This window comes from Hippocampus comes, unplaced genomic scaffold (genome assembly GCF_001891065.2).
Source record: "Hippocampus comes isolate QL1 unplaced genomic scaffold, H_comes_QL1_v1.1 scaffold332, whole genome shotgun sequence".
NCBI lineage: Eukaryota > Metazoa > Chordata > Actinopteri > Syngnathiformes > Syngnathidae > Hippocampus > Hippocampus comes.
Genome location: NW_017805119.1, coordinates 111,148 through 122,808, shown reverse-complemented (window position 1 = coordinate 122,808; position 11,661 = coordinate 111,148). Strand labels below are relative to the sequence as shown.

Here is an 11,661-nt window from a genome sequence, read left to right as displayed (position 1 = left end):
AATGTTCTAAGGATGGTTAGGCACCGAAAAAAAAAAAAAAAAAAAAACAAACGAGGAAATCACAAAATAAATTCTGTAGTGGGGCTATAGAATTTATTGTGTGATTTCCTCGCTTGACTTTCTGTTTTGATGCATTATTTTCAATTTTTGTAGTTTCATTGAAGGAATAGTTAATTTACGTTTTTCCCAGACGGTCATGAACGCCTCTCGAGTCGAACGGAAGAAGAGAAGGCACAGAGGCGGACAAACACGTACCTGTATTTGTTGAGACTGTGAAAACCATTAATAAAGTGTGCGTTTTGAAAAAACAACACCACAGCTCTCCTTTTTTCGGAGCTGCAACAAAAACTTATTTAATAAAGCAGCGACACAGTTCACTGAACCAACAGCAAGTTATAACATTGGAAGCATGTCTCCAGCAAGGAGCCATCTTGACGTCAACATATTACCGTAATGACCATACAAAAGGTGCACCGGATTTTAAGGCGCGCCGTGAGCTTTTAAGAAAATGGAAGACCTTTTGGTGCGGCTTATAGTGCGGAAAATACGGTACTTGCTTTTTATCGGACAATCGGCTCCAGCGAATGATCCCACCAACCAATTAGTCCATTAAATCAGGGTTCCACTGTATTTGTTAAAACTGTCACTTTTTGTTGAAACCACTTTGCCCACAGAAAAATAACCAATCAGAGACAGAAAGCATGACTGACAAGGTGCCAATCATATCTTGTGCACTCACAGGCACACTCTGATTGGGCAACCTGCACGCCCCACCCACCAAACAGACCCCTCACCGTGTGATATGTATGATATGATTTATTTATTTAGTAAATGTAAATGCTCTTTTATTATGGAAATGTGCAATATTATGTTGTTTAGGCATGCTACACCTATACTAATTGAAATCTATGTCAACCTGTGTGTCCACAACTGTTCTTGTTTGTTCCCCCCCACCCCCCGAGTCATTTTTGCATCCCAAAAAGATGTGGTACTAAAAATACAACATGCTTAAGGGAGATTAAGCCATCAATAAATAATTTCTAGTACATAAAAAATTAAGTATGCTATCTAAAATACTGGTTTTTCAACACTTACGATCTCTTGAGTTGTGACAAGGACTTTATCTCAGCCCGTTGGTGTGATTTAATGTTTTTCATTATAGTGGCTTTGAAGAGGTCAAACCCCCTGCAAAAGAGCAAAACAAGAGGAACAAGTATTACACCTACAAGAATGGAAAATTGAAAACATTTCACAACTTCACGTACGGATGCCAAATTATGAAAATGTTCACAAGGACCTGCAAAAATGTCACAATAAAAGTAGTTGAGTGACACGCTTTTTCAGAGAACAAATGAGGTATTGTCTGATTCTGAGCTTTTCAAACGTGTGTGATTAGAACATAACATAAGCAAAAAAAAAAAAAAAAAAAAAAAATTGTGGATAACTTTGTAGCATGAAAAAAAAGCCCCCCAAAAATCATTTCTGTCATGATCCTGTTCTTGTGTGTCACCAGCAAGTGGCAGTGGAGGGCTTTTCCTCCAGCGGGCACGCCTGCTGCCAATTTGATCATCATGTTCAGCCATGTTTTTAAGGACTTCCCATGGGCCACAACTGCGTTGAATTATTGATCTTGCTGCTCTCGCTGAAGTGTTATCTCCATCTCGTCATTTGTCGTTTTAGCCTCTCGCTTTGTAAGTATTACTTACATGAGGCGTCATGAAGCGTGTTGACACAATGACACATTGTGTTGATACTGTGTTGATACTGTGTCACTGACCACTGACACCTGCTGGACTTTCAAAATCCCTGCAGGCAACCCACTTGACAGACTGAACTGACTGATTTGATGATGAAGTGTATACAATATCATTCACATCTATGCATTCATATTGTATTATTCAATATGTTTGAATAATTTGAAAATGATGTAAATGAGGATGCTTGTGGGTTTTGTCTTCACAAATTTTTATTCAGAAAAATAAGTTGCTCCAGTGTTTTGAATTTCAGTCTGTTGCGTTTCTTGCATGTTATTTCCCCTGCTCGCATGGCACTGGTGATGCTGGTGTACAGAGAAACTGCTCTGCAAGGTGGGAGAGGTTTGGAAAAGTAGTGTGTTGGTCCTTCGATTATAATAGCGGTTCTTGACTGCGTGCAATTTTCCCCTCTGCCAGGTATCGACCTCAGGTAGAGCATCTGCTGTTGCACTTCTTCCCAGTCTCCCTACCCCATCATTCAAATGTTGTCAGATGTAGTTGCAGAGGTGCTTTTGTTGGTATATGATATTTCTGTATGGCAAATTCGACATTTCACCTGCAATAAAATATGTGAATAGTAAACTAAGAGTTACCTTGAAATTCATTTGAACTATAATGGAATAAGACATGTCAAAAATCCGAGAGGCACTTGATGACACAAGGAGATTTGAATAAATACCTTATTCTCCAAAAGGAGATCAAAATGGCCCTACACGGCAGACAATTTGCGTTTCTCTGGGAGCTGCTCCATAATATGCACGTACTGTAGCAACGCCACTCGAGTGAAGCGTGCCTCAGCAGTCGATAGTCCGCTACTCTCCGCTGTGCGGGATTGAGCATGAGCACGTACTCACGGCGCAGACGCAACCCACGTCACATATCAAAGTAGCTTTGAACTACGACAACAGCTAAGCTAGCCTAGCCGACACGACGCCGAGTCAGACGGTCACGTTTTTCTGATAATCTGTCTGTTTTCCTTTTTGCCCAAATATATATTTTCATTCGAGCGAGGGTGAGGTCTGGCTTGTTTCGGCAGGCAGCATCGCGTGGCTCGACGCACTTCCTTATAAACACAGTTTGGCGGGCTTTTGCGGCGTCAACGCCCCCTGGACTGAGTCGATGCAGTTCATGTATTGGTCCCGTGATCGTCTTGAAGCAGTACACGCGCCGACGCAGGGATTGCTCTGTGAGCTCGACGTGTGCGTCAACGCATTGGTGTTGCTGGACCCAACACTCGTAAGTAAGTATGTTTTTTTTTTTTTTTTGTCTGCTCATGTTTTTGTTTTCGTGAAATTGGAATTTAGGTATTTCGTTTATAGCTCGCCGTTTCTTTTTCCTTGGCTTTGCAAGCGCTTTTTGTTAATGTATTGTTTTTCTGGTTCTTTTGACCAGAGATTTCTGTTCATCCATTGTCAGTGCGCTTTTGAATATAATTTTTATTTATTTATTTATTTTTACAGATTTTTCTTTGTGTCTACGTTTGTGGGATCCCATCGACCTCCAGTTCGTTCCCAAACTGTGCCACTTTCATCTGATTTTCTGACACTTTTCACCATTTTATCTGTTTTCTGTTCATAAATGTTGTGTAAACTGGACCTTGGTTGATTGTGACTTACCTTGAGGCCTGTTTGCGAAATGCCTGCAACTCTGCTACAACGTGGATGAAATAGAAACTGAGGAAAACCCGTCTTTGCAGCAATAGGAAGAGAAAACAAATACTGTCCCAGATGATCCCAGCTTCCTCTATCGGGAGGCTGCAGTTCTTATCACTAACTACGTTTGCTGTCGAGACAAGGAACAACAGGCGCACACATACACAATTAAAATATGTATGGCGTTCACAGATCCAGAAGGCTCAAATACCATTTTGAATATCTACACAATTCTCCCATTGCAACAAACTCATATCACTTCAAATGTGGTAAAATGTGTACTTTTAAAAGATGTCTGAACTTTTTTTAATTTGCCACCAAAGTCAAGCAGGAAAGCAAAAAAGAAAAACCAGAGTTCAAGCTCTGCCTGATGTCAGAAAAAAATGGAATTTTCTTACGACCTGCAGATGTCCTATTGTGAGTACATTTACATAAAATTTAAATCTATGATATCAAATTTGAGTTGTTTTTACATAGTTACGTTGATTTTTGACTTACAAAGTAAATTCAGTCCAAGTAAAATGCAACCGTCTATTATGAAAAGGTTCAGAGAAGTTACTACCTACATGCAGTATGACAACTGTAAGCATTCTGCTGTTCCTGAGCATCAATGTTGCGTTGTAGAAATAAAAACACATTAACATTTATGTTAATTATTAAAATTAAGTAGGGTAAAAAAAACATCATCATTGTTGAAAGGTAATTGATTCAGTTATGTATTTTATTGGGGTAACAATAATCACTAAACTTAATAGCATAAAAATAAAGTCATCTTTTGAATAAAAAATGTCTCGTATCGCCCATCTCTCCTCAAGTCTGCTTCCTCTGAAGTAGAGGCAAGACACATGCTGTGTGCCGGCTGTCTGTGATCTACCGTTTACAGTGAGACTGTAAAAAGGCCACCAAGTCATTTATTGTTTCAGGAAATATGTCAATCATTATAATTTGTGTGCCTCAACCATTTATTACTGTTGTATGCATTCATATAACGCTTACCGTATTTTCACGACTATAAGGCGCCATTAAAAGTCTTAAATTTTCTCCAAAATGTACAGGACGCCTTATAATGCGGAGTGTCTAGTGTATGCGCTGAGTTCCAAAGCCTGACTGAGAGCACTTCTGGCCGACACGCTGTTTATACAGAGAAAAGGCGGACGTGAGTGACGGCAGGCATGCGGAAGTCCGCCAATGAGTGAAGGGTGGGCGTGTAAGAGGACGCTAAAGGCACGTCCCTAGCAGGTACCAGTCGCCAATGAGTGAAGGGTGGGCGTGTAAGAGGACGCTAAAGGCACGCCCACCCTAGCAGGTACCAGTCGCGTGAGTACATTGTAAAATGGCTAAATAAAGTACAACCACACTCAGTTTTGCGACCGAACTCAGTTTTGCTTCCGTTGCCTTTTTAAAAACGTGTTTTTAGCGTGTGTCCGTATGTCTTAGCTGCTACCGTATGCTTTAAGCTAACATACCTGGTATGTTTTAGCGTGCATGCATGCTACCGTATGCTTCAAGCTAACGTGTTTTTAGCGTGCGTGCATGCATGCCGTATGTTTAAGCTGGCGTATGTTTTACCATGCCTGGCTGCGCCCAATAATACAGTGTGTTTTGTGTATGTGTCAAATACAGAAATAGCACCCGTTACTGAGACTGCGCCCAACAATACGGTGCGCCGAAAGGTCGTGAAAATATGGTAAATGGTTTAAAACACGCGGCAGGTTTCATGCTCACACTGACGCCTAGGGACAATGAAGAGCATGGGTGCCCAAACTTTTTGGACCGAAGATCTACTTTTCGATCAACTAACCTCCCGGGATCTACCCTTACCGGCACGCACGCACGCACGCGCACACACACACGCACACGCACACGCGCGCGCATGCCATGATGAGAAACAGCCTGAAACTGAGGCATGCGATGCACTTTTGCAGCCTGTAAACTATCGTAGCTCACACGTACCGTTTTAAAGTGCTTCCCTGGGCCCTCCTAGATTCCGATTCTTTGCCCGTGCCCACCCCTTGGTGAATTGTACACAAAGCAAACTCTGAATGAGAATAATGACGATAAAAGATAGAGCGCAACAGCTCTGATTACAAGCTGCAATTGCAGACTGCCGAGCGCTAACAACTTCCGGTGACGTAATCACGCGCCACCGTAAATTCAAGATTTACCTACTTTGTTTTATTTTTTAAATATTTTTTTTTGTGAAAATGAGACTGATAAGATGATTAGGGTGCAGCGTACATTAACACAAAAAAATTAAGTATTACTAACATGTACAAAGACACACAAATGGTTGTTTGTTTTTTTTCTCCTCGACACTCCTCGGATCTACTTGGGACCTGTCTTAGATCTACCGGTAGATCAGGATCGACGTAATGGGCACCCCTGATGTAGAGTGTTCAATCACCCTGCCATGCATGTTTTTGGAATGTGGGAGAAAAACGGATTACCCAGAGAAAACCCACGCAGGCACGGATGGGGAGAACATGCAAACTTCACACATGAAGGCCGGAGCCGGAATCGAACCCTGAACCTCTGTGCATTGTGAGGCGGACGTGCTAACCTTCTAATTTCTAGATATTTTTTGACTGATTCAAACCGTTTTCACAAAGGCAGCTTCAGCTCACTTGGTAGACTATTGCCTGGTGATCAACAGGCTCAGGATTCAACCTTATTTATGTTGTTCAGTGTGATTTCAAAGAATTTAACCCAGCCACTAGGGAGCAGTGCCCTCCCCTGGGGGTACATACTGGATCGGTCGGGGCCCAGGATAAAAACGATTGCCAACAGTGCTGTTCACCTACAGGGTACTGCTGGAAATTGGACTACTGTTGGTCAAAGAAGAAGACAAAGAAGAGGAGGACGATTGGTACAGAGAAAGAGGGAAAGGAGGAAGGTTAGAAGTATTGGTCTGAGGTTAGGAACTCTGAATGTAGGTACAATGACAGGGAAAGGCAGAGAACTAGCTGACATGATGGAGAGGAGGAGAGTAGATATTCTGTGTGTTCAGGAGACAAGGTGGAGGGGCAGCAAGGCTAGAAACATTGGAGGAGGCTACAAGCTGTTCTACCATGGTGTAGATGGGAAGAGGGATGGAGTAGGGGTGATTATAAAGGAAAAATATGCTAGACATGTAGTAGAAGTAAAACGAGAGTCAGACAGGTTGATGTGCGTGAAGGTAGAGATAGAAGGTGTGATGATGAATGTAGTCAGTGGGTATGCCCCACAGGTGGGCTGTGAGTTAGAAGAAAAGGAAAAGTTCTGGAATGAGATGGATAGAGTGACAGAGAGCATTCCCAGGGGGGAGAGAGTAGTGATTGGAGCAGACTTAAATGGTCATGTAGGGGAAGGTAACAGAGGCGATGAGGAAGTGATGGGCAAGTTTGGACTTAGAGATAGGAACTTGGAAGGACAGGCAGTGGTAGACTTTGCCAAAAGAATGGAAATGGCCGTGGTAAACACCTATTTCCAAAAGAGAGAAGAACACCTGATAACTTACAAGAGTGGAGGCAGGTCCACACAGATAGATTATATCCTATGTAGAAGAGGTAATCTGAGGGAGGTTAACGACTGTAAGGTGGTGCCAGGAGAGAGTGTAGCCAAACAGCATAGGATAGTAGTGTGCAAGCTGACAATGGAGGTGAGGAAAAGGAAGAGCGTGAAGACAGAGAAGAAAATAAAATGGTGGAAATTGAGGAAAGAAGACTGTTGTGAAGAATTTAGGAGTGAGGTATGGGCAGTTCTGGGCAGCGTTGAGGAATTCCCAGATGATTGGGAGACTACTGCAGCAGTGATTAGGGAGACAGGAAAGAAGGTGCTCGGTGTGGCCTCAGGACAGAGAAAGGTGGACAAAGAGACCTGGTGGTGGAATGTTGAGGTTCAGGAAAGTGTACAGAGGAAGAAATTAGCGAAGAAGCGATGGGATAGTGAGAGAACAGAAGAGAACAGGCTGGAGTACAAGAAGATGACAAGGGAAGTGAAGAGAGAAGTGGCCAAGGCCAAACAAAAGGCATATGAGGAGTTATACGAGAGGTTAGACACAAAGGAAGGTGAAAAAGAATTGTACAGGTTGGCGAGACAGAGAAATCAGGCTGGGAAGGATGTACAGCAGGTGAGGTTGATTAAAGACAGAGAGGGAAATGTCATTACGAGTGAGGAAAGTGTGTTGAGGAGATGGAAAGAATACTTTGAGGAGTTGTTAAATGAGGAAAACAATAGGGAACGTAGGAATGAAGAGCCAGAGAGGATTAAGAAGAAGGTCGATCAGGTTAGAAAGGATGAAGTCAGGAAAGCATTAAAAAGGATGAAGAGTGGGAAGGCGGTTGGTCCAGATGACATACCAGTGGAGGTATGGAAGTGCTTAGGGGAGGTGTCGGTTGATTTTCTGTCTAGGTTGTTTAATAGAATATTAGACACGAACAGGATTCCTGATGAGTGGAGGAAGAGTGTCCTGGTACCAATCTATAAGAAGGGCGATGTACAGAGTTGTAGCAACTACAGGGGGATAAAGTTGATGAGCCATACGATGAAGGTTTGGGAAAGAGTAGTTGAAGCCAGGTTGAGACAGGAAGTGGAGATTTGTGAACAGCAGTATGGTTTCATGCCGAGGAAGAGCACCACAGATGCAATATTTGCCCTGAGGATGCTGCTGGAAAAGTACAGGGGAGGTAGGAAGGGGCTGCACTGTGTATTTGTAGATTTAGAGAAGGCTTATGACAGGGTGCCAAGAGAGGAATTGTGGTTCTGTATGAGGAAGTCAGGGGTTGCAGAGAAGTACGTTAGGTTGGTTCAGGACATGTATGAGAATAGTACAACAGTGGTGAGGTGTGCAGTTGGACGGACAGAAGACTTCAAGGTGGAGGTAGGTCTGCATCAAGGATCGGCCCTGAGCCCCTTCTTGTTTGCTATGGTGATGGATAGATTGACAGATGAGGTCAGACAGGAGTCGCCCTGGACCATGATGTTTGCAGATGACATTGTGATCTTTAGTGAGAGTAGACAGCTGCTACAAGAAAACCTAGAAAGATGGAGGTCTGCACTGGAGAGAAGAGGAATGAAGGTCAGTCGTAGTAAGACAGAGTACATGTGCATAAATGAAAGGGAGACCAGTGGAACGGTGAGTTTACAGGGAGCAGAGGTGTCGAAGATACAGGAATTTAAGTACCTAGGATCAACAGTTGAGAGCAGCGGAGATTGTGGAAGGGAAGTGAAGACTAGCGTGCAGGCAGGATGGAACAGCTGGAGAAAAGTGTCAGGAGTGATTTGTGATAGAAGGGTGTCAGCTAAGGTAAAGGGAAAAGTTTACAGAACAGTTGTGAGACCGGCTATGATGTACGGTCTCGAGACACTAGCAATTGGCAAAAGACAGGAGGCAGAGTTAGAGGTGGCTGAGTTAAAGATGCTGAGATTCTCCTTAGGAGTGACAAGGATGGACAGGATCAGAAATGAGGTCATCAGAGGGACAACTCAGACAGGAAAGTTTGGAGAAAAAGTGAGAGAGGCCAGACTGAGATGGTTTGGACATGTACAGAGGAGGGACAGGGGATACATTGGTAGGAAAATGTTAGAGATGGAGCTACCAGGTAGGAGACAGAGAGGAAGGCCAAAGAGGAGATTCATGGATGCCGTGAGAGAAGACATGCAGGTAGTTGGAGTCAGAGTAGAGGATGCAGAGAACAGGGAAAGATGGAAATTAATGACTCGCTGTGGCAACCCCTGAAAAGGGACAAGCCGAAAGGAGAAGAAGAAGTGTGATTTCAAAGAATTTCATAACGTTCCACATACATGCATTCGATTTTTGTACATTCAGCATTTCGGCATTCACATGCAATTTCTCCTGAAATTACACGTTGGACAGTAAGACTTTTCACTCTTCCATAAATACATAGCTGTAAATGACAATGATACTTACGATCATAGTATCCCTTGACTGTGCAAACCAAACTGAAGAGCTGGATCATCCAACAAAAGCCCTTCTGCATTTCAATAACAAACACGCATGCCAGAATCTGAAATAGATAATTCACATAATCCTGAATCCAAATCAAATACCAATTTTTTTTTTCAAATACTTTTCTCTAATTGAATAATATAAAAATAAGAATGATGTATGGAAAAAGAAAAAAAATAATTTCCCTAAATTCACACTACTGTACTGTAAACTGTGTAGCTGTGTGGAGCAAGCAATTTGGTGCACGGCCTGTGATTGAAAACGTGTGTAAACATCGTGTCACTGAATGCTGTTATATGCTACCAAAAAGGCAGAATTTGGGTGTACCCTCACTCTGACAAAACACCACAAAAGTAGAAATGTAGGAGCACACGACTGATTTCATACTTACTGATAAAATGCTTTTTGATATGATGACTGCCACATTATAGATGATGAGACAGTCCCACATGGCAAGGCGTGTCCTGGACGGTTTGACCAATAGTTGGGTCCCAAAAAGCAAAAAAAAAAAACAAGCGAGAAGGTATCCCAATCCAAAGACAGAGACCCGTGTAGCCCCAGTGATGAAGACCACTGACAGTACAAACCAGAATAAGTGGCGAAAAATCAAAACCTTAGCCATGTCCAGGTAACTCCTGAAAGAGGTAAGGAACACAGATTGCTCATACACAAAGGTCTTTTTGTAAAATGAAGCTACAGCCTTCAGAAGTGGCCAAGACAGCAACTGAACACACGCACACGCACACGCACACGCACACACACACACACACACAAGATTGGTAGTCGGTATGTGCGCATTTTATTTCATGAAACCATGACTGCAGATCAACAATTCTTGGCTGTGTTGTTTCATTGCAATGGAATCAACTTTGACTGACACTCACTGAATGTGCTTAAAATAGTTTATTGTTTGAGTTTGTGTTCAGATCAATTGTACATTTATTCTTTAAGTATGTAATTTGAAAAAACTTTATGTTGTTGTTTTGCTGTTTTGCTCTTTTACCCATTTAAAAAAAATAGTTTTTGCTCTAAATCAAGGGAAAGGAACCAAAATAGAGCGGAAAAACACAAGGCCTCTCACTGTGAACTCTCAAATCCTCATCCTCATCCGATAACTTTGATAGCAAGTGGTGTGGATCCTGAATAGGGACTGAAAGAGAGCTAGGTATGAGCTCTTTGTGGAATTACTGACTGGTATTTTTAGGAGGAGAAATACAAAGTTGACATTTTCTTTTAATTAATTAATTCTTTTAATGTTTTTATGTTGAAAATTGGATAATCTCAAGAGTGTTTTTCTGAATTGTTACGCTCACATAAAATTTGTTCCTTGTTAATGAATTGATTTTAATGCAAAATGTTAATTTGACTGGTTACACTCAGTTCTTGGCCCAAATTAATAGTTGACAAATTTGGCAATGCCATCATCCCTCAGTTTTCATGCTAGTCTGTAGAATTCCACTGTAATCACTAAGAAATGCAATGAGGTCAGCAGTTCAATAAAATGCTCAATGATACTGTCATGTCTGTTTGTTTCTTTATTGAATTTAAAGTAGGATGTAGGTATGTGTAAGCATCATTAAGACATTTAAGTTACAAAGTAGACAATGGATAATGTATGCTAATTAATAATGTCATGTTTTTTGCAAGTTTAAATTATTGCTCGGTCAAAAAGACATAAAAATACCCTTTATCAAATGAGTCCACATATGTTATTTCGAAGAATTTCTTTTCAAGCAACAATTGTTAGTCTAAATGTGTTTTTTCTTGGATGATTTTCATTAACGTCTACATTTTTTGATCTACAATAGACATGAAATATATGTAATATGCACAGAAACAGATTATTTAAAAACATAGCAGACAATCCTGTTAAATTATCAATATTTTGGATTTAGCAGATTTGAAATGTGATCAGTCGGGATTTCAAATACCGTGAATTATGGTGCATCTGTATTTTTACAGAATTTTTCTGGTAACCCAGCTGCCAGAACATTTGGTAAAATACAGTTTTTTTTTGTTTTTTGTTTTTTTAACGGTGTTCCATCTATTTCAAACTAGAAAAGTGTGGAAGTGGCATCACCTCTCCCCTGTCTATTACAATGTCCTGACATCGCTCGTCCCCAGTGGCGGACCCTGAGGGCCAGCAAGGCCTTCTCTGCTGGCCTAAACATTCTCAGAAAAGTAAATTTACTTTTATGTATTTTATGTTATTTTATAATTTATGTTATTTTATTTTCATAAATATGTAAACAAAATTATTCTCTGTATTCTTTACGTCATATTATTTCCACTTAGTTGAGTGGCTTTC

The 11,661-nt window shown here is 41.4% G+C and overlaps 2 protein-coding genes across 8 annotated transcripts in view; one reads left to right on the top strand and one right to left on the bottom strand.

Annotated features, from left to right (window-relative positions):
• Positions 1–11,661, bottom strand: part of piezo1 (piezo type mechanosensitive ion channel component 1 (Er blood group)) — a 135,513-nt gene that overhangs the window by 44,312 nt on the left and 79,540 nt on the right. For all 7 annotated transcript variants that reach the window (XR_002167733.1, XM_019865749.1, XM_019865747.1 and 4 more), the window contains 4 exons: positions 9,745–9,988; positions 9,315–9,411; positions 3,371–3,536; positions 1,096–1,185 (listed from right to left, as the gene is read on the bottom strand). Coding sequence is in view for 6 of the 7 variants with exons in the window: in XM_019865749.1 (XP_019721308.1) it covers positions 1,096–1,185; positions 3,371–3,536; positions 9,315–9,411; positions 9,745–9,988 (597 nt within the window). In the remaining variant the exon portion in view is untranslated. The remainder of the gene's footprint in view (positions 1–1,095; positions 1,186–3,370; positions 3,537–9,314; positions 9,412–9,744; positions 9,989–11,661) is intronic.
• On the top strand, positions 6,211–8,829 carry LOC109513350 (uncharacterized). Its single transcript, XM_019865750.1, has 2 exons — positions 6,211–7,309; positions 8,766–8,829. Exons 1-2 carry the CDS (start codon positions 6,345–6,347, stop codon positions 8,782–8,784), a joined length of 984 nt encoding a protein of 327 aa, XP_019721309.1. The 5' UTR covers positions 6,211–6,344; the 3' UTR covers positions 8,785–8,829.

What these genes read in the sequence shown, in the direction of transcription:
- LOC109513350 (XM_019865750.1), top strand. Translation starts at nt 6,345, where the DNA reads ATGACAGGGAAAGGCAGAGAACTAGCTGACATGATGGAGAGGAGGAGA.